At 47.5% G+C, this 23,318-nt stretch overlaps 1 protein-coding gene across 3 annotated transcripts in view; it reads right to left on the reverse strand.

Moving 5' to 3' along the window:
- The window catches only part of Slc9d1 (solute carrier family 9 member D1), a 40,988-nt gene that overhangs the window by 15,623 nt on the left and 2,047 nt on the right, over positions 1-23,318 (reverse strand). For all 3 annotated transcript variants that reach the window (XM_006981292.4, XM_042262976.2, XM_076553701.1), the window contains exons 2-8: positions 19,823-19,979; positions 18,272-18,787; positions 17,526-17,705; positions 16,084-16,275; positions 15,012-15,140; positions 12,512-12,604; positions 3,826-4,012 (exon numbers count right to left, since the gene is read on the reverse strand). In XM_006981292.4, the coding sequence (XP_006981354.1) occupies positions 3,826-4,012; positions 12,512-12,604; positions 15,012-15,140; positions 16,084-16,275; positions 17,526-17,705; positions 18,272-18,715 (1,225 nt within the window). In that variant the 5' untranslated portion in view covers positions 18,716-18,787; positions 19,823-19,979. The remainder of the gene's footprint in view (positions 1-3,825; positions 4,013-12,511; positions 12,605-15,011; positions 15,141-16,083; positions 16,276-17,525; positions 17,706-18,271; positions 18,788-19,822; positions 19,980-23,318) is intronic.

Genomic DNA, 23,318 nt, shown 5'->3' on the forward strand with positions numbered 1-23,318 from the left:
GGGGTACTGGCTTGTCCCTCCAGGGTGCTCACAAGCAGCAGAATCTTCGTCACTGTTCACTCGGGCATCTTCTCCCCCAGGGATGCTTGGTGATCTTCCCGTGGGTCATTATTCACATGGACTTAAAGAAGTTCCTGCCATGAGCCCGATGACGGTTTACATTGCTGTCACGTTGATGGGACCTAGAACCGCCGAGGGACAAGCTGCTGGGACCCTCGTGAGGAAACTACTTGGATTAGGTTAGCCTCTGGGCATGCCTGTGAAGGATTTTCTTCTTTAGGTGGAGGCAGGAAGGACCCCAGATGTGGGCGGAGCCGTTTCTCTGGTTGGGTCCTGCACTGAACAGGGCAGAGGGGACTGAGCAACAGCACCTGCACGTCCTTCCTCACCGCAGACACCGTGCAACAAGTAGACGCCGTGTAACAAGCAGACACCATGCAACCAGCCACATCACGAGGCTGACGCCTGGACTCCCCCGAAACTGTGAGCCAAGAGAATCCCTGCCCTGCCTCAGGTGCTTTCGTCAGGGTTACTTTGACCATAGCAACAGGGAGGGTAACTAAAACCCGGTACTTTATGGAGTGAGCAAAAGTCTCCCCCTGGCCCATGCTCATTTGTTTAGTTATTTGGTTATTTTTGATTTTTTTGAGACAGGGTTTCTCTGTGTAACAGTCCTAGCTGTCCTGGAACTCACATAGATCTGCTTGCCTCTCCCTTCCAAGTGCTGGGATTAAAGGTGTGTGCCACCATACCCAGCCTATGTTTATTTTTTTAAAGCCTTAAGGTTACTGTGCTCACAGCTATCAGTGTTTTCTTTGGGGACTGGACACTAAGGTCACGGGATAACCCTCTTTCCTTCAGTAGTTCTCAAGCTCTGCTCCTCCTGCGCTGCTGGTGACCCATGTGGAGCTCACAGAGGTCAGGGAGGGCTCTGGCTTCTCTCTTTGCATCAGGGCACCTGTTCTCACCAGTTGCTCCCGGTCCTTACAGCACCTGGGTCACCTGTTCAGTCCCACACATGCTTGTGGCAAGGCTCCACTACCTTGTCACAGCCACAGAAAGTCCTGTTATCTGGAGGGCTCTTCACTCAATATATATTTTTTAATTTATTTATGTTTTTGTGTGTGAGTGGTTTGCCTGTGTGTATGTATTTGCACCATGTACACACAGTGCCCTGGGAAGCCAGAAGAGGTCACTGGACCTCCTGGGATCGAAGCTAAAGAGAAGGTTGTGAGGTGCTGTGCAGGTGCTGAGAACCAGATCCCAGTCCTCTGCTAGAGCAGCAAACGCTCTAACCCACCGATCCATCTCTCAGCCTTTCCTCACTCAAGTCCTCAAGGGCCATCCCTGGCCTCTTGGCCTCTAGTGAATCCTTTTGCCAACTCCCATGAAAACACTGGCAGGTTTCTTTATTAGAACAGCTGTGAGCTTATAAATTCAAGGAGAAATAACATCTTATAGATCAGGCCTTTTTACCCATGAACACCGACAAATTCCCTGACTAACTCTTGAGTAATACTGCAGTATGATTTTTCCGTCTCAAGGGTAACAACACACACCTTTTGAGAGACTTATCCCCAAACCTCTTGTATATTTTATTACTACTATACATTAAAACTTTAAAAAAGAAGACGAGATCTTTAGCCAGGCTGGCCCGCATGGCTGAAAAGGACCTCGAACTTCCGATACCCCTGCCTCTCTCTCCTGAGTGCAGGGATTACAGGCTCAGTCCACTCAGCCTGGTTCAGGCCGCACTGGGGATTGAACCCAGGTCCTCGTGCGTGTAGGCCAGCACTCTCCCAATTGAGCTACACTCCCAGATCACAGACACTGACTCCTCCTCTCTAATTATGTCTCCTGACAGTGCAGGTGCACCACCTTCCTAACACATTAAATTATAAACTTCTTGCCAGAGTCTACATCCCTCAGAGTATCAGCCTCCCGAACACACGTACCACAGTGGCATGTCCTTTGACCTTGTCTACAGTTCTGGTGTGACCTCTGTGACCTTTAAAATGAAACGAAGACAACTCCTTTTCAAGCAGTCCCCAGTGGTCCAGCCTGTAAATCCCCTGCTCCTGCTGTCTCCCTGGCACGCTCCCCACCCCTCTGGACCCTCTGTTCTTGCTATCCTATAGTGTGGGATACGAGGATGGTGGAAAACCCTCACCAGTCCCACCCCTGGTTGCATTTCTGCATCCATGGGCTGATTTCCCAGGCAGCGGCAGGGTCTCCACCTCCTGACGTGACCTCATGGTACAGAGAAGGCACGTGCTATTTCTTCAAGCCTTTCTTCATGTCTTTTCCGTTGAGTGCCGAGATCCGCTTGGACTGGAAATGCTGCTTCTGTATTTTGACATGAGGAGGGCAAACTTCTCAGTTTTCCCATTCGGTGTTAGAGCTGTGCATTAAATCTAAGCCTCGAGTCTTTCCCCGGGTCTGGGAAAGACCCACCAGCCACTTTCCACAGCTTCTCCTACACACACGTCCAGCTTCCCATCTCGTCTACACACATCTAAATGTTTCTTGTCCCTTCTAAGCTTTTCGTACCTGATCCAATTCCACAGACGTGGCGTCTTCGTTTATGTTCAGTCGTTCGATCGTGCCCGCTGGGGTCTAGTGGACATCCTTGTGAAGGAGGGACTCACAGACAGAGGCTGACAACCGTCTTTTCTAGAAGCAGATTTCTTCATGTGCAGGCCATCAGTCAGAGGCCACCTCACACTCCATCGCTCACCCCACTTTCCCAGCCTGTGCCCCCCAGTCCTCCGTCACAGGGATAGCGGTCTCTCTGCTAGATCAGCACAGATGTGGCCACCGGTGACAGCAAGGTGACTTGCCAAGGAAGGGTCACACCCGTGTCCCATGAGTCCCACAGGCCTGGGAGAGCTGGCAGTTTTCCCTTTCCAGTGAGAGGCCCCTTCCCCCAGGCCATACTGGGAGTGTACTGGGACAGCTCCAGGGGGACTCCAGAGCTCCAGCCCCCGAGTTTAGAGTTCAGGAGGTGGGGGAGCGGCTGGACACACTGCCCCATACAGCTCTCGGTGCCCAGCACGACAGTCTCAGTCTCATCAGAGGAGGTAGCCATGTCTTCTTGGTTTTCTTTTTACATTTTCCCTTCTATTCCAGATGTGTTTGAGGCATCAACGTGACGATCCCACGACACTTTGGCCTTACGTTTTACTTTCACGAAGCAAACACCGACTGCCCCGTGAACAAGCACATATGAAAATGTTAATGCTGCTGAAGACGCAGGCAGAGCTTGATGGTAAGGCCACTTGTGACGGCCCCATGCTGCTCTGGTCTCACCACACCAAGCAGTGACTCAGAGACGACAAAAGTTCACACACAGAGGACAAACCAAGCCACGGACAAGGGCTGGTAGTTCTGTCGATGCGAAAGCGCTCTGGTTTACAGAAAAACTCCCCACCAATTGTGTTAACTCCTAGTACTGCCATAACTAAAGGAACCAGCAGTAACACGGGCCCTGCAACAAGCTGCCACCCCCACAGCCTCCATACTCGGTGCTGTAGAGACTTCTGCTCTCGCTCTGATTTCCTTCCAGCTCTCTAAGGATGCTAAGCGTGTGAGCACACAATGGGTGTTCCTTTAACCCAGCAGAGGAGCGGAAGCATGGAGAAACTGAACCCAGCGGTAGGCTGGTCCCCTGAAGTGCTGAACATGTACCGGAGTAGCCATCAACAGCTGAACAGTCCTAGGAAGGAGGATTGCAATGTCTCCTCACAGGCCTCCAGTCACGAGTCTGCAGGTGAGCTGCCCATGAGCATGAACTACACACATACTTAGAACATGCTGCTTACCTACCTTCTTTATCACCCCGGGCACTGCCCACTAGGAACCTGGACACCAGGGGTGTGCTTGATAAGGACAAGCAGGTGGAAATGAAGACACTCTGAGTGGGTCTGATCCGCAGAAGGTGGCCCCACCACAAGCCGAAGGCAATCATCAGTAGTGTCATGTAACAAGGTCCTTGTAAAGATATCCTCCACACCTTGAAAAGAACAGACAGATTCATACACCTTCCAGGGACAGCAGCCCGTCTCCGAACGAGAGCCACAGAGCAAAGAACTGATATTTCAGGAAGGGACTCAGAGCCTATACACCCAAACATAATAAACACCCCCCCCCCAGGCTGAAACACACTCAGACACAGACACTATGAACGGTCGTCTCACAGTATCACTGGAGATTGGTGATAGCCCCCGTACCACACCAATACCAGACACTGAAATTCTCCCGTGATTTTTATTTTTATTGTATTTATTTATGCTTATGTGCATGGGCATTCTGTCTGCACGTTTGTCAGTGCACATATTCATGCCTGATGCCCACGGAGCCCAGAAGAGCATGTCAGGCCCCTTGGGAATGGAGTTACAGACAGTTGTGAGCTGACATGTGGGTGCTGAGAATTGAACCTGGGTCCTCTGGAAGTGCAGCCAGTGCTCTTAACCACTGAGCCATCTCTCCAGCTCAAATCTTCTTATTTAGAATATATAATATTTATGCCTTCCTGTAGCCTTTAAATCATCTCTAGATGACTTATAAGAATAAATACAATATAAACGCTATGCAAATGCTTATATAGTATGAATTAGGGAATTAAGGACAAAAATAAATCTATTATATATTCAGTATAGAAATAATTGTTTCTACATATGTTCATTTTGCAGTTGGCTGAATCCATGGATGCAAAACCCGAAATATGGAAGACTGACCATGGGTCATTTATACACATGACTTCTCTGTCCCCTCCAGTGTGTGCATAGACATTTTTTGTTTTGTTTGTTTGTTTTTTGAGACAGGGTTTTTCTGTGTATCCTTGGCTGTCCTGGAACTCACTCTGTAGACCAGGCTGGCCTTGAAGCCAGAGATCTACCTGCTTCTGCCTCATGTGGAGCCATAAGGCAGAGATCAACACAGGCTTTATACAGAGCTAGCCTCCAATGGCTTTTCCATCCCTACTCTATGCCTAGGGTAACAATGCCATTCTTCCGGAACTGGGAAGGTGGGGAGATGCTCCTAAGCTGGTCCTGAGATTCCCGACTGTAGCTGAGTGAACACTCACTGGCCTCCCATTATGCACAGCCGGGCTGATCAGGAATAAAAGTCTCTGAGATTTCCAAACAAGCCCACATACAGATCATGTGATCACCACAGAGGTCAATGACAGATGACTGGGTCCAACAGCTGCTTAGTCTCCTTTGCTATGTAGCTTAGACAGACTCATGAGTAGGGGTGGGCTGTTGTAGAATATGATTTTAAGGTGTGTTACTTTTGTTTATGTTGCATTTGTTTAACTCTGTGAAGCTGGGTTACTGTGCCTGTCTAAAACACCTGATGGTCTAATAAAGAGCTGAACAGCCAATAGCAAGGCAGGAGAAAGGATAGGCGGGGCTGGCGGGCAGAGAGAAGATATAGAAGGAGAAATCTGAAAGAAGATCAAGTAACAAGACAGGAAGGAGGAGGCCTTCAGGGTCCAGCCACCCAGCCACCCAGCCACCCAGCCACCCAGGGATTAAGAAGGAAAGAAAAGGTATACAGGAGTTGAGAAAGATAAAAGCCCTGAGGCCAAAGATAGATGGGATAATTTACGTTAAAAACCAAACCAAGCTAAGGTCGGGCATTTATAATTAAGAATAAGCCTCTATGTGTGATTTATTTGGGAGCTGGGTGGCAGGTCCCCCAAAGAGACAAAGTGTAAGAAAGCAACTAACAACATTTTGGTACCCAATGTAGAGCCCAAATTTCCACGCAGGACTTAAGAAAGCTTAAAAAAAGAGGATACGGCTCCTTTAAGAGTTTCCACCTCCTGCGGTGAGCCCTTTAGCAGCCAGTATATTGAGTAGGAACAAAAAACTAAGTCAAACACCTGCCACAGCATAAGCATTGGCATTTTAGAGCTCTAGGAAGGTTGAATGCAGTTCTCAGCATGAACCTCTGACTGGCTCATGAGCTTTCAGCTTCGCTTTCCCTACCTGAGAAGTGGGCGGAGCCAGCTGCCAACGCTTTGGGCAGAGGTCCCATTGCTTAGCAGTTAAAAGTTTGTTCATGGAGTCAAAAAGGCTAAAAGATACGCAATAAAGAAGTCCAGACAGAAAAAAAAAAAAAAAAAAAACCCAAACAGGTTACAGCGTGTTTAACAAGGTGCGTAGGCTTAAGAAAAGGAAAAGGGTAGAGTCATAGAAAAAAAAAGAATAGTTTAAAAATAAAGCCTTTAAAGAGAGAGGTAAAGTAATATAAAAAAGAATATGCCATGCAGAGATGGGAAACACACAGGGAGTCTGGATCCTGCATGCTGTGTGGTTGATTTCGAATTTGACTGTTGAGAAGCAAAAGACAGCTGCTAGGACACATGGGGTTGTGAGCTGGACTGATAAATTGAACCAATCTAGATACTTTAGGAATGCCTTAACTTTAAAAGAGAAAAGCTGGGCGGCGGTGGGACACACTTTTAATCCCAGAACTCAGGAGGCAGAGCCAGGTGGATCTCTGTGAGTCTGAGGCCAGCCTGGTCTACACAGTGAGATCTGTCAAATGGAAATAAAAAAATGCTTTGGAGTTTTGTTCCCACAGGAGATGAGAGGCTGTGGATTCCTTCAGGGTTAATATGGGTCAGGTTTGATCAGGGGAGATCTCTTGAATCTAGACAGGTGATACCTATCAGTAAAGGTTACTGCTAGTCTTCCCAGGACTTGGTCATTATCTCAAATTTTCTCTCTGGGACCCTAAAGATGCTTCATCCACAGATGGCAGGAAGCAGTATGGAGAAAACTACGCCCACATTCCAAAGAGTTGGGGGTGTGGGTGGTCTTTGGTTATTTGGTGGGTTATGGATGTTTGTTATCATTTAGGGGAATATAGGATATTGATACAAATTTAAAATTATTTTTGTTATACTGTATATGTGTTTCTACTCTTGTTTAAAGGATTTTTGTATACTGATACAAATTTAAGGTTATTTTTTGTTACAGTATATTGTATGTATGTTTCCATTTTTGTTTGAGGTATTGTGCCTATGCAGTCCATTTGGAAATGTAGGGTGAAGTTCTAGTTTTTGAAAGCTATTATTATAAAGTATATAGGATAATCAGGAACATAGGTTAGTAGTTAGTCATTGATAAAAATCAAAATTGTATATGTTAGGTATGTTTTCCAGATCATATAAGGATATATTTTAGATAGATAAATGGTTTTCAAACACTTCAAAGACCTACAGAATATGGCACTTAAAATGTTTTGTTAAACTAAGGCTTTTCATGACAATGAGACACATCTGCTCCTGGCAGCATCAATTTACTTCAGAGATGATTGGGCATCGAAGAAACTCCTTATGGTGTTTGCTTTCAATGTGGCAAGCCATTTGGGCAAGAAGCTGCTCTTGCCAGAACTGATTGATAGTATGTTGTATAAACTGGACATGCAGGCCCCGCAGGGAAGTGACCGCTGAACTGTGCTAAAACAAGGCAAGATAGTCCTTCAGAGTTCCTGCTTTATAGAATAAACTGCCAGGCAGAGAGAATAAATAAAAGGAGAAATCTGTGAGGAATAAAAGAAAGAAGTAGCCAGAGAAGGAGGAGGACTCCAGGGGCCAGCCACCCAGACACACAGCCAGTAAGATTTACAGAAGTATGAAAATGAGAAAAGGCCCAGAGGCAAAAGGTAGACAGGATAATTTAAGTTAAGGAAAGCTGGCTAGAAACAAGCCAAGCTAAGGCCAAACATTTATAAGTAAGAATAAGCCTCTGTGTGATTTATTTGAGAGCTGGGTGGCAGATCCCCCAAAAAGAGCAAAAAACAAACAATAATGGGCAGCCCCACAGAGGCTGGTCCCAGATGCCCAGAGGCCTTTCTCTCCGCTCCTGTACTTGGCAGTTATGTGGTGCTCTGGAGTTAACTCATATCTTAACATTCCTGCCATGAACAGTAGGAGTGCCCTGGGCTGCATCTCGTGGAGCCACTTAGGAAGCCCACTCAACTGTTCAGGCTCATGAATTTGTGGCAGTTACTCCTATGAGCAAGGATGGCAATTTTTTAAAACAGTCTTACCAACCCTTAAAGGGCCTGGAGTTTAAGACTACTTCTGTCAATCACTAGCCATGAGCGCAGGTACCTAACAGATTCTACAGCTTGAGTTTCCACATCTGGAGGGAGGAACAGTGAAACTGAATGATCTTTGAGACGGAAGGAATCTGGGGTCCTTGCGAGAGTAGACCAGCACGTGGAGGGCCCGGGGGAGGCGGGGGGGGGGGGGGGGGGGGAACAATTCATGGGAAGACTCAGGTACAAGTGGGTTCAGTCAGAAGTTCCCAGTCAGCACGGGACCCAGGATGCATTTGAAATACAGTCTACTGGTCGCCCTGGGTCAGACGGCGGCGTGGGCTTTATCGCCAGGTGATTCCCGCAAAGAAGCACTAGGAAGCTCCTATTGGCAAACTTCCCACAATAGCTCTCATCCCCAGACAGCTGGGTCCCAGCCCCACAGGCTATCTCAGGTTTGTTTCTTCTTTCCCGCGGCACATCCTTCTGAAACCCTGAAGCCAGGCAACAGGGCAGGGTGTGCTGCACTGGACCTACAGCTGCTAAGGGGCTGAGCACCGGGGCACAGCAGGAACCTGCTGCAAGTGCAGAAGAAGACACGAGAAGAAACAGCTCCGGCTCCCCCACTCATAATTTATTTGGAGAGAGGTAGAAACTGACAAACTGAAGATTAAAAAAAAAGAACAACATTCAAAGGCAGGTAACCCCGGCACTAGGGAGGGTGAGGTGGGAGGATCTCTGAGTGAGCTCAAGTCCAGTCTTCACTACAGACCATGTCTCAGAACAAAGAGAATAATTCAAGTCAATTTCAAAGCAAGACCCTGGCAGGTCCACGACCCCAGACTGAGCAGTCAGCAGGGATGGACACTCAGGGCGGGGAGACTGCATTCTCTGCCACACTGGGAAGCTCTTCCAGATTCCAGGAACTTTGTTTCTAATCAGCCCTTCTGAGGATTCAGTCCTGAGACGGTGTCCCCCAATTACTACCGTTTTGGAAAACATTATCAGATGTTTTCTACCAAACATACGCTGCCTACATGGAAGAGACCTACTGGTGTGAAGTGCTCGCTTTCCTTCCTTTGGGCTGTCATTTATATCTTCATGAGAAGGCAGGGAAGATGAAGGACTGAATACGGTGGTTTGGTAAATCAATACCGATCCTCTGCACTCCAAACCGGGAACTGCAACAGGAACAAGTTGCATCTTGGCGATGAAAGTGCAGAGCCAAGGCACTGTCTAGGTCTGGGGCTCCCACCCAGCACGGAGGAGAAGAGAGGAGTGTGGGGCCACTAAACGAAGGCCAACAAGGACTCCAGACAACGCACGGCTCCTGCCCAACGTTATTCTCCTTTATCAGGCGCGTCACCCCCTCAAGCACCCACAACACACTCCCGTGACAGCGCGAGAGTCCGTCCTTCAGGCTCTCCCCATGTCTAGATCACAAGGGCAAAGCCTCCAGGCAGCGCTAATCAGAACTAGAACTGCTTTACAATGCTTACAAACACGATGTTAGTAATATATAATAGAACATCATGTCAGCATCAACCCTTGAACACTACAGAAAAAAAATTGATTGTGAAAACCAGGAGAAACATTACCAAAATTCTACCACACAGATGATGTCCCAACTGATGTCTAGAAAGATGAGAGCCCTGCTGAAGGTCCTGTTGCTCATTATAGAACTTTACCTGCCTTGCTTTATCCGTGAACCACCCACTGTTTGCATCAACTATCTCTAGTTATAAAATCCCAGATGTTACATGTTTCCAGGAAGCCTGCCCAAGACGGCACCTGTGATGGCTGGTCCTGACTTACTCTAACAAAATCCCTTCTACCTAAGCTTATTCCTTCCCTACCCCATATTCCTCAAGAGAATGCTTAGGAAAAAATGGAGCTTTTTTAAATTTAGAATCTAGAAGAATGGTTACTTTTCTGTGAACTTTGAGTTTAGAAATTAACATATGTGGCCTATGATGTAAGAAGCACATGAAGAAGACCAAAGTCTCTGGAAGATGGCACCAACACAATTCAGAACTCCTCAAGAAGCATGCCTTGAGACGTTGGTCCCGGGAAGTGAGATCAGACAGATTAACAGAGCTTGCAGCAATGTTTAAAAAAAAAAAAGGCAGATAGTTAGGAGTGGTGATACACATTTAAATTCCAGTACATGGGAGGCAGAGGCAGACAGACTGCCACAATGCCAGGGCCACCCCGAGCTACAGAGTGAAGATCAGGTTCTATCAAGAGTCTACAGGGGACTCTCAACCATCACCACCACCAACAACAAAAACCCAAAATACTGGCTAGCTTTCACACTGCTAGACGGTGCTATGCATGCTACTAGAGGAGAAAAGTCATCATTCATCATAACCAACTGTGAATCATGCAAACCACAACAATGACTGGCTTGGCAAGGTGTGCCCTCTGGTGCAATAGCGCTATAAACATTAATGGAGTAACCAACCACCTTCTGATTGGACTCAAGCCCTTATTCCGTAAGATGAAACCCAAACCTGGCACCATTACTGAGCCAAGAATCGATGGCTAGACAGGGCGTGGGCTCTAGGGGAGAATCTCCTACTGCTATTCTGCTGTTTAAATGAACATAGCATTAAACTGACTCCTAATGACTTATCGTTATACCCACAGGTCACCTGAGCAGCGCCTACTGGCGGTAGATGGTTAGTAATGGAGAGACCCACAACCCGCCAAAGTGCAGAGAATAAGATCACAGAGTGCTGGGCCCTAAAGCGAATGCACACAGCACACCTTCTTCCTAAGGCTCAGGGGTCACTGTAGAAGAGGGAGTGGGAAGAGCGCACGAGCCAAAGGCAGTGTGGGTGGTCAGCAGCTGTGCCGGCAGGCACAAAGCTGGTGCAAGCCCAAGCCAGATCAAATCCCAGTGTGGACCCTGGAGCTGGGCACACAATCCCACCCACAGCTATGGCACGGATGGCAGCGGTTAGCTGCTGGGAGAGGGAGAGACAGTTGTTTCCTAAGACTGTGTCCTCTGGTAAGCTGCCCACACTCCAACAGAAGACCATACACCCAAGAATATTTGGGTAGCACAAATTTGTCCTTATAGGTTAAAAAAGAAAATAGACCCAAATTTGGGAAGAGTTGGGGGCCTAAATATGATCAAAACACATTCTATGAAACTTGAACCTCTCAAAGAATGAGAGAGAGAGAGAGAGAGAGAGAGAGAGAGAGAGAGAGAGAGAGAGAGAGAGAGAGAGAGAGAGAGAACAAAGTTGGGGATTAGGGAAGTAGATCTGGGAGGAATTGGGTGAGGAAGTGAATATGATCAAAATAAATTAATTTTTTAAAAAATCCTCAAAAAATAATGAAATGTTGTTTGAAAAAAGAAGTACTATAGAAAATTTGAAAACACAGAGAAGGGTCCAACAATGGTGATTCCCTATTGTCTCCATGTGTGTGCGCTTGCCTCTTTACAATGCTATTATCATGTAATATGTCTTTTTTTTCCATATGGGTCTGACTACATGCAGGTCAGGCTGGAACCCTCCTGTTTCAACCTCCCAAATAGCTAGGATTACAGGTTCATACTAATGTACACAATTTCATTTCTTTCTTTCAAAGGTTTGTTTATTTTTAATTATGTGTGTCTGTGTGTGTGGGTGTGTGCACGTGAGTTCAGGCGCACTCAGGGCTGGATCCTCCTGGAGGTGGAGTTACAGGTGATTCCAAGCCTGTGAGCCACCTGAGGTGGGTGCTGGGCACAGAATGCAGGTCCTCTGCAAGGTCAGTAAGGGCTTTAACCACTGAGCCATCTCTCCAGCCCCTCAGCTTTGCTTCAGGTTACTGCTGTACCAAACATTTTCCTCTGTTTCTACACTGTAGTATTTTAGTGGCTTCATAACATTCCATCAGGCAGTCAGGCTGCCTGCCGCTTAGCCGTTAAGTTATTCAGATTATTTACAACATTCTTTCAACATCTGCTGATTGATTGGTGGGGAGGTGCCACAGCCTGCCTCCGCAGGTCAGAAGACACCTCGCAGGAGCTGATCCACTCCTTCCACAGTGTGGGTCCTGGACATCAGACCCTGGCGGTCAGGACACCTTGCAGGAGTTGATCCACTCCTTCCACAGTGTGGGTCCCGGACATCAGACCCTGGCGGTCAGGACTGGTGGCAAGCACCTCTTAGGTGCTGTGCCATCTCCCCAGCCCCCAACAGTCCTGTTTCGTTCGGTTTTCCTTGTTTCGAGACATTTATTAGTTTTGACTTTTTCAAACTGATTTTCTAAAAAACCAGTATCAAACTTAATTAAAATTCGTTTATTTTTAATTATTATTTTTAATGAACTAGTTAAACAAACAAGAACCACTTAATAGCCAAGTAGACTCTCTGTGAGTTTAAAAAAAAAAAAAAAAAAAAAAAAGGGAGTAAACCAAGTTGCTCCCTGGCAATGGCCGAGGAGTTTGGGTCCTTACCTTCCTGAGCTTTTCTGGAGAAAACTCTAAGCCAACAAGAAACAGGGTAAAGAAGACCCCAAATTCTCCCAATGTCTCCACCTGTACAATAGACTGAAAAACAAAGAAGGAGAATATTGAATGTTTTATGTTCTTAGCACAGGTTAGCAAAACAACATGTGCTGATACAGAGGAATATTCCCCAGCCCCCCCCCCCACAGTATGTTTTTTAAAAATAAATAAATTCTGTGAATTTCCCTTATATCCGAGATCTTTTGACTTCCTGACTGTGCGCGTGTGCACACACACACACACACTTTCTTGATTTGCCAGAGGAATATTTATTTTCATTTTCATTACAGTTTCTATTGAGAAGCAGCTGTGGGGTTCACCGACTCAAATATATGGCCACTTCTGCCTTCGCCACTCCTCTTCTCAGCCTCACCCCCTCCCTCCCTCCCTCCCTCCCTCCCTCCCTCCATCCCCCCACATCCCCCTCCACCCCCCACCCTCTACTCCTGGGAACAAGGAAGAGGCACCAAAGCTGAGTTTAAGACAATTCACATTGACTTCTTGTTGGGATACGGGGAAGTTTTTCTCAGGAGGTGAATTTTTCACATTTGGCCACATCCCAGAGGTTTTATTATGTAAGGTTTATATAATTATATATATATATATATATATATATATATATATATTATATCTTTATATATATTAAATATATCTTGACTCATTTGTCACTTGTTTTTAATAGTGTCAAATTAAACGAAAAGAAACAGGACGATATATTAGGTTTTAACTTTCTCCAGTGTTCACTGGGTGGTGCGGTGTTCTGAGCCCGCACTGTCCTGAGTCAGCATGGACCGAGGGTGCCGCGTCCTTGTCTGGGTCTGTGTGCGCCTTCAGCCTTCCTCACTTCCTCACTTCCTCACTTCCTCTGCCTACACCACAGCTCTGCTTTACGACGCTTCTGTTGGGACACCATCGTTTATCTTTCGATACGGGAACTCGTTCCACTTCCTGTCGGGCCAGATGTTACCTCCTTGACATCTTCTTGTTTTATGCTCCCTTACTTCTGTTTTCCTTTCCTTTCTCGTCCCTTCTCTTGGTCAGACCATTGCTATGATGCCAGAACGATACACTTAAATCTCCGTTTCTCGACTTCATACTGAAAGCCTATCGAGTTCCTATAGGGACAGGTTACGGTTTGGGTTCTCCTGACTACATCCCACTGTTAGCTAGGATGATGCCCTTGGATCTTCGCTCACAATCACGTTCACCTTCTCGTGGTACAGCGGACTGAGTGCTCGAAGTACCCTGGTGCTGTGTGGCCCAGTTATTCTGACTTAACAGCTTGTTTGGGAGTGATCTCTGCTCCTAGCGCCTGCTCTTACCCTCTACACTCCGGGTGGGGAAGGGGTGAGGCAGAGGGGAGTTTCTCCTTAATCGTATTATACTGTTCTAAGTCAGTGGAAATATCTGTGCAGAATATGAGCCTGGAGCACAGTTCACTGCGCTGTGAAGCCTTTGAGGCCCTCACGGACGCAGGGCTGCCTCCGAATCAGGTTAACTTGTTCCTGGAAGGCACCAGGCTTGAAGCCTGAGCAGGCTGGGCAGACAGCTCTTTTTTCTGGCCAGAGATCGTTTGCTATTAAGATGAGTCTCCTGGCCAGGTGGCTCACATCTTTAATCCCAGCATTCGGGAGGCAGAGGCAGGCAGATCTCTATGAGTTTGAGGCCAGCCTGGTCTACAGAGCGAGCTCCAGGACAGGCACCAAAACTACACGGAGAAACCCTATCTTGAAGAACAAGAACAACAACAAAAAGATGATGCGTCTCCCGTGGTTGTCAGACTTCGGCCTGGGGAAGTCACGGAGCTCTTCTGAGCTGGTTCAAGGACTGAGTACCCTCTGGTCCCTGCACACTGCTTCCTTCCCTTCCCTTAGGGGGTCTCAGTGGAATGAGGAGGGTTCTGAGGAGGCTTCTGAGGCTGGTCCTGTGCTCTCCTGGGTGAGTCCCTCCACCAGGAACTCACAGCACCCATTCTGAGCCCCTTTTCCCACTGTATGCTTAAGTGACGAACTCAAAAATGCCCAGGAACCCTTTCGTTCCTGCCGGAATGTGTTTCTTTCCTTATGACAGGGATCATCACCCTGCCCCACAGACGGCTTGAGCTCTACTGTCTCCTGAGACTGGGACTTCAGTCACCTCCCCCAAACCACAGCAACTACAGAAAATTACACTGAGACCAACGTTTGCAGCTGGCTTATTGTTGTCTGAATGTTGGTCTGGACAATCCGGGCCATCATATCACCAGAAATGCAATTTTTAATAGTAATATAATTTAAAGAGACAGATAGCCTGTCATCAAGCCACCTTGCATCAAGAAATGCAATATTCCCATGCACCAAGGGTCTCTCTCTGACTGGTCTCTTCACTGACTCAAGCTCAGATTTGTTAGTGTCCGTTCATGTTTGGGTTCCATCTTGTTAGACACTAAGACAGTGAGAATTATGCTTACCTTAATACTGTTCAGCCCGGAGGGCCCCAGCAGCACACCACAGATTATATACCCAAACATCGTGGGCAATCCTATTGTTGTACACAGCCAGCCGCAAGGTAGGGACAACATTCCTATGGTCACGATGTCCTAACACAGAAAGGAAAACCAGTAAGAGCGGCCGACTGTGAGGGCGGAAGGGGACGGGGATCCTCGACTTCACCTCATCTCGTGAGACTAAAAAGCAAGTGATGAAAGCCAGGGGCTAATGCTCACTACTGCTATGTCTCACACAGAGGCTGAGGCCCCTAAACTGTGTTCTAAGAGATGAAGTCCAGTTCTGAAAGGGTTTGTCTCCTTGCTCAAGCCCTCTAAAGGACATTCCACGACCCGTGACTGCTTGAATTGCATTGAGTGTTTTGGTTCCAGGGCCCTAAGAGCTCACACGTTAATCCATGGTACCTTCACCGTTGGATTTCTCACCACTCAGTAACTGATGCGGTAAGATCCAGTACGGTGTTGAAACCCCCCGGGCGAGTGAGACTTGGAACAGGGTATTTATCCAGTCTCCAATATTTCATAGAGATTATGTACTCATCACAAAAGGAGGGGAAGAGAACTCTTCAGAGGAGCCCCGACCTCCAGGGAGGGTACTGATGATGTCAGCTACAGAGTCGGCTCTGTAGGCCATTCTGTCACAACCATGGACAGCAGCACCCGACATGCGCTTGGTTCTCCAGTGAGAATCAGCACCTGGGAGGAGCCCCTGGGCATCCTGTCTTCTCTGCCCATCAAGAGAGGCCGTTTAGAAGTCAAACGTGGTGCTGTCTCCTGTGATGCCCGCACTCTGGAGGCTAAGGCAGGAGGACTTCCGGGAATTCAGGGCCAAACTGCACTACCTAGTGAGCTCCAGGCCAGCCTGGGCTCCAGAGCGAGACTCCATCTCACCAAAAGGAAACAAGACCAGAAAGGCTTCTGAAGGAAGAGATGGGAGTGCCCCAGTGGAGCCTCTGACAGCCAGAAGGCTGGCATCGGGCAGACCGGAGGCAGCTCAACCTCGTGGGCCAGCCCCAGGCTGATGGGCACGGCTTGCCTTTATAAAGTGGTGGTCCGCACGAGGGATGGTGGAGTCTCGGGGCTTGGTCAGAATGTATTGGTTGTTCTGGGAGTCGATAAGCATGCTGAGACCCAGGCCATCCTCCACTTCCCGCTTTGTGATATTCTGCTTGGAACTGGCCTCCTCCTCCTCCACTCTCAGAACAGCCTCGAAGTTGACCCCTTTGACCTGGAAGAGCAACCAATGTTACACAATTAGAACTAAATGTGTTCACACCAGCATTTAAAGAATCAGGACTGTAGCCAGGTGGTGGTGGTGTACACCTTTAATCCCTGCACTTGGGAGGCAGAGGCAGGAGGATCTCTGTGAGTTCCAGGCCAGCCTGGGCTACAGAGGGAGTTCCAGGACAGGCTCTCAAGTTACACAGAGAAACCTTACCCCTCAAAAAACAAAACAACAACAACAACAACAAAAAGAATCAGAAAGAGTAACTGAAGTGTTTTAGTGTTCTGTGACAAAAAGATCAGTAATGTTAAGTCTGGGGCCAAGGTCTGGAATCCCAGCTCATGAAGGTAAGGCACAAGAATCCCAAGATCAAGACCTCCCTAGGCTCCAGAATGAATTCAAGGGTAGCAGAGGCAATCTAGCAAGATCCCCTCTCGTAATAAATAAAAGTGGAGAGAAGGCTGGGTGTGTAATCCAGTGGTATGGCACTTTTCCAGCAATGTGCACAGCCCTGGGTTCAATACCCAGTACTTCCAACAAACAAAACAAACCAACCCAATAGTATCCACTGGCCAGAATCAGAGAAATTTTCAACTAAAGAATTTAGGGGTAAAAATATTAGGACTTATGCTACTTCCAAACATCTAATTTACTTATGGTATATTCTTTTAAATGTTTATAGCTTTAGAAATAACTAGGAGCTCTTCTCCGAACCCAGAAAGAATTAAGCGCCCCTTTCCTTCCCTGTTTTCTATTCTCCCCACACACGTCTGCATTTACTGATTTGTTTTTACTCCATAACCGTTTATAGGTCCACCCAAGACCCACCATTCTTGACAACAGTATGAATTTTCCCTTACGATCTCAACATAGGACAAATGAGAAGCCGGAATCCTATTTCTGCTATAAGCCGGTCTTTTGCAGAATTTAACAGACGCCCCAGCAGATAAGCATTAAAACTCAACCACCCAAAACCCTGAGTCTAGAGTCCCAACCCAAGCTGAGTGTCAAAGCTAGGGCCCGAGACAAGCCGTTTATACAGGAATGAGTGTGACTGTTACGAGAGAAAGCAGAAAGCTAGCTCACTTCTGAGGACACGTCATATTAATTCCAACGTGGCGCAGAAGTGTTTTAGCCTGCCCTCAGTCTCAGCTTCCCTAAGACACACAAGTGAACACCTCGAGCATGTCGGGGCCCATGCTCCTCATAATGGCTCAGCAGGTGGAAGAGGGTCACTCGGGAGCGCTGCTTACTGATTTATTGTCATCGAAGGCATGCTCCTCTATCTCCTCCTCCAAACGGTCGGCAGCCTTCCTCACGTCTTCGAGGATCTCGTCAAGCATGGACAGACTCTTGTTTCGATGCTGCATGTTTTTAAGGGCTTCCACTTGGTGTTTTTCGGCAGCAAGAAGTTCCACATATTCTGTCTCTTCCTAATGATTTGTAAGAAATGAGGCTTTGGTAAGGGTCACACCAGGTCATGACTTCCTCACGTCCACTAAAGGCTCTGATCTGGATTAGATCTACACGTTTTCTGGGTCAATGGGCCATTTGTGCAGGTGCAATTCTAACTCTAACCAGCAGAGGGAGTCAAGCATCCTAAACTGCTCAAATACGCCGAGCTTAGCAAAAAACCGTGGGGTTGGGGGAGCTACTTAAAAACATACCAAACCGGCCTGCTCTGGGCTACCACGGAACCATGTGCTGCGCACAGCAACGCTGCAAAGGCATTGTGGTGCCGAGCACGAAGCACAGATCCACGTGGATATTTAGCTACTTTCTGAGTTCACAGGTAGAGCACAAGCCAACCCTAGTCAGTTTGAGCTGAGCACGAGGATTTACATGACATGGCTGGGAACCTCCTAGAAGCAATGGCAGAACACACAGGCTGCGAGGAAGGTACTCCCTCCGGCCAGCCTTCCTAATTGTGTGTGTCACCTCAGCCCCAACTCCCATCCCGACAGATCCCCGCCGACCGGCGGCGGCGGCGGCAGCTGACCTTAATGGCGGCCTCCCGCAAAGCCTCCAGCCGCTGCTTGCTGCTCTCTTTCATGTTGACCACATCTCGGTAATCCCCCTGCAGGGCTCTCTGCAGTCCGTAGATGGCCTGGAAGACCGAATTCTCGCTCTCGTTCAGTTCTTTCTGGAAGATCTCGAACGTGTGCACCTGGAAGAGCTTCTCCTCGCCCGACAGGCCGGCGTCCCTCTCCACCGCTCTGATGGCATTCTTCAGCTTGTTCAGGACCACGTTCTTCTGCCGCAGGAGCCCCGTGAGCCTCCGGCAGCTGTCCAGGACCCACTGCTTCCTCTGAGTGGCCGTGGCCCCCTTCCCCCGGTGCAACTTGATGGCGTGTCTGGCCACCTCCTCGTGCTCGGCGGCACTGGCGATCAGGTGGAAGAACGGGAGCAGCATCCAGAAGAGGCTCTCATCCAGGACCTTCATGGTCCAAGGACGCGGGGCAGCCTGTGGGGGCTTCCGCTACATCCAGCCCGCATCTTACACACGCATTCTCCGCTGAAAAGCAAATGTGACATTGCATCCACTTCTGAATTACTGCACCCGGACGGCCACCAAACCCTGAATATTAAAGGACCGTAAGTGGAGAGTAAGGAGTTCCAGCTGACGTTAGAGACAATTGTATTTATTTATTTATTTATTTATTTATTTATTTATTTATTTCCAAGATAGGGTTTCTCTGTGTAGTCCTGGCTGTCCTGGATCTCACTCTATAGACCAGGCTGGCCTTGAACTCACAGAGATCCGCCTGCCTCTGCCTCCCGAGTGCTGGGATTAAAGGCGTGCGCCACCACCGCCCAGCTACAGACAATTTTAAAAGTTGAAAAATATAGCCTCTCCAGACAACATGTCACATGCCTGTCATCCCAGGACATAGACGAGGGAAAATGAAAGACTGGATTGGGAGTTCAAGGCCAGCTTAAGACACATAATGTCTTGTCTCAAAACAACCCAACAACTAAAACAGTAAGTAAATCACACACAGCTTCATAAACTGACCACGTGTGAAAGACAAAAACTATTCTACTTAAGAGGAACCACATGCCGGGTGGTGGTGGTGGTGCACGCTTTGATCCCAGCACTCAGGAGGCAGAGGCAGGCAGATCCTTGTGAGTTCGAGGCCAGCCCGGTCTACAGAGTTCCAGGACAGCCAGGGCAACACAGAGAAACCCTGTCTCAAAAAACAAAAAACAAAAAACAAAACAAAAACAGGAGAAGAAAAGAATCACCTTTCCCACCATATGGAAGCCACTGTCTTCTGAGACGCTGAGTGGTATGCTCAGCCACTCGGCTTGCTCTCCAAATCCTTTTGGAGTATTGTCATTTTTTCCCACATCAGCCATAGTAGACATGAGAATTTAAAAAATTCACAAGCGTCTGACCAGGCCTGGAACTCTAGGACTTAACCAAATGTTCAAACCTTTTCCACCACTGAATTTCCACTGAAATTCGGTCTCATTCTCTTTTCCTTTGAAGGGACACCTAACACAAACACATCAGTGTTTGGGGAAAAAAAAAAAAAAGGCAGAGAACCTGGTTTCGGATGTCTCGTTTTGGGGTGTGAGGAAGGTCTTGGTGCCAGCGGTGGCTGAGGCTGGAAGACACTGTTCAGGGCAGGTGAAAGTAATGTCTTCAAAGCTGGTGGCTGCAGCGCTCAGTTATGGTCACCGAGAAAGAATGACCTTGGAGGCTGAAAAACAGACGGCAGAAGAAACAAAGATTAGAGAGGTCCAGTAAGTTAAACTCTAGGAGTCCTCCATGGAATCGGCTGGACACGGAACCCCTGGTCACAAGGAGTTTTGGCCACAGAGGAAGCAAAGCATAGCACCTCGCACAATTTATAGCTCACAGGAAACCGCATAACACTGACACAGTCCACCTGACCTCTGAACAGAGCCCCCAGGTGAACGCCATGCCTACAAGACCTCCTCCACCCACAAACACGCCAGCACTTCATCTCCCTGGGAACCTGCCTCCTAAACCACATAGCTACTCACTGCTCACCCCAGTGATTTTCCAGACAAGCAGGCTAGATACCACACAAATAAAAGGAGGCATTTCTAGAGACTGCATCCCGACAAAACCAGGAAGGGAAGCCAATGGAGACAGGCTAACAAAAAACAAACATGAGAACTTGGATCTCTGAGTTTGAGGCCAGCCTGGTCAACAAAGTGAGTTCCAGGCAGCCAGGGCTGCACAGAGAAACCCTGTCTCAGAAAACAAACAAACAAACAACAAAAGATGAGAACTCTAAAACTCTAGACGCCTGGTCATTTAGTGAGGGCTGCTACATGCAGGTGATTCACCACGTTAATTCTCTTAAATCCCACGGCCAAAGCAACTTGTGGAGGAGGAAAGGGTATTTGGCTTGTGCTTCCAAATCACTGTCCATCACTGAAAGAAGTCAAATCAGGAACTCAAACAGGGCAGGAACCTGGAGGCGGGAGCTGAAGCAGAGGCCACGGAGGGGTGCTGCTTACTGGCTTGCTCCTCATGGCTTGCTCAGCCTGTTTTCTTATAGAACCCAGGACCACCAGCCCAGGGGTAGCCCCACTCATATTGAGATGGTTCTCCCCCATCAATCACTAATTAAGAATATCTCCGGCGGGGCGGTGGTGGCGCACGCCTTTAATCCCAGCACTCGGGAGGCAGAGGCAGGCGGATCTTTGTGAGTTCGAGGCCAACCTGGGCTACCAAGTGAGTTCCAGGAAAGGCGCAAAGCTACACAGAGAAACCCTGTCTCGATAAAACAACAACAACAAAAAAAGAATATCTCCTACAGCCCAATCTTATGAAGGCATTTTCTTAATTAAGGCTCCCTCCTCTCAGGTGATTTTCGCTAGTGTCAAGTTGACTTAAAACTGTTAAACCAGAGGAGGGCCACTGTGGTCAGAATAACAATGAAAATCACCAAGACCATTTTCTGATTGAAAGCAACCATTTCAGCAGGGCTTGAGCAGGTGGCTGCTCAGGCTGGCTAGGGATGCATGGAGGAAGAGCTCAGCGCTGCAGGAGCTTTACTGCATGCCAGAGTTAACACAACTTTACCACCCGGGTTACCAGTTCAAATGCAAACTGACTACTTCCTCCTTCCTGGCAATAAACCGGATCTGTCTCCTCTAGGCCTCCCGAAGTAGCTACCCTTCTCCCGCTCCCAAGGGGCATAGTCCTTCCTTTAGAAGGACATACTGTGGCTTCTCAGAGAGGGCAGGGACCTGGGATCCTTTGTTTATGCTTCTCACCACTCACCCCCCCCCCAAGATCTCCAAGTGTGATTATTTTATCGACCTCATGCTTCAGAAAAACAGCCTCTGTGAGAATGGCATATTACACCCGTTTCTGCTGCCTTCCTCAGCCAGGTTCCTGAAATCAGCTGTCCTTCCAGCTCACATAGGAGGGAGTTAATTTTTATGACAACTTTTTGAGGATTCAGTTGTGCGAACAGTAATATTTTTCATAAAAGATACTTATAACTGAAATTATCTAGATACCCTTAAAACACAAATGACACCTTTTACATAAGTTCATTTTACTTTACTTTAAAATCTGCCTACAAAATCCTATGGACGACTAAATTATAGTATAAAAATTTAGGAAATTACTAAACATTTCTAGTTTGTTATTTTTAATTACTAAAAAGACACTTTGATAACAGGTGTGATGGCGAATATTTGTAATCCCAATACTCAGGAAGCTAAGCTAAGGCAGAAAAGCCAGGAGTTCAAGGTCACTAGGGACTACGTAAGAAGAGCATATTTTCCCAAAAAAGCAATAATGATAAAAATAAAATGGAAAGACATGCTGGCTTTCTGTAATATTGAACAGCCGCATCCAACAGCTTGGATAGATCGCAACACTGACCGGAGAGATCCCCCAAATGGCAAAACGATGTAAAGTCCACTTAATGTTCTCAAAATGATACATGATAGGGATGCACCTAGATGATGGCTGTTAGGGTAAGGAGCAGGAGGAGGTGGCTATGGCTGCTAAAAGTAGGAGAGGTTCCCAAGAGCTAGACAGGCCTGGACCAGATGAGGGCAGAGGTGCTTATCCACACTTACTCACCTGGGGCTCGCACAGCTAGACAATCTGCACATCCCAAATTTGACCGCTAACAACGTTCTGCCTCTATACAGCCCAGAAGGCAAAGGGCTGTCTCTGGAGAAACCAAGTGAGGGGTCTACTGCACCTAATTTGTATTAGTCTTAAAACCACGCTGGAATCTACCGTCACCTCAAGACAAGTTTTAAAAATATTAGTCATTACATTTTTAGATTTATTTATCTTATATGTATGAGTGTTTTGGCTGCAGGTGTGTATATGTACTATATGTGTGTCTGGTGCCCGTGGAAGTTAGATGAGCATGTCAGATCTGCTGGGACTGGAGTTACAGGTGGTTGTGGGTGCAGGGAATCAAATCCAGGTCTTCCAGAAGAGCAGCCAGTGCTCTTAACTGCTGAGTCAACTCAAAACACTAAGCCACCACGGTTTTACATTTGAATGAGGAAAGTGCACAGAAACAGAGATGTTTTCTCTTATTTTTTGTTTTGGTTTGTTTTTTGTTGTTGTTGCTTGTTTTTGAGGCAGGGTCCAGGGTCTCTCTGTCTAGCTTTCACTGTCCTGGAACTCACTCTGAGACTAAATCTGGCTTCAAACTCAGAGATCCCGCTGCCTCTGTCTCCCAAATACTGGAATTCAAGATAGGTGACTATATGCCTGGCTTTTTTTGGTTGAGGAAGAAACTTTCTGGGAGTCAAACTCGTGGCTACTCTTCATTTAGAACAGCAACATCATTTCTTCCAGCATAAGGATCACATCATTGTCCAGGCACGGTGATTCATTCCTATAATCTCAGCCATGAGTTTAAGGATAGCCTGGGACACATAGAAGTTCCAGACTAGCCTGGACTACAAACAAACAAAAAACAAACCATAGCCTTTAGTCCCAACACTCAGGAGGCAGAGGCAGGTGGAGCTGTGGGGGTTTGAGGCTAGCCTGGTCTACATAGTGACTATCATAGGACAGCCAC

Source organism: Peromyscus maniculatus, chromosome 17 (genome assembly GCF_049852395.1).
Source record: "Peromyscus maniculatus bairdii isolate BWxNUB_F1_BW_parent chromosome 17, HU_Pman_BW_mat_3.1, whole genome shotgun sequence".
Lineage (NCBI taxonomy): Eukaryota > Metazoa > Chordata > Mammalia > Rodentia > Cricetidae > Peromyscus > Peromyscus maniculatus.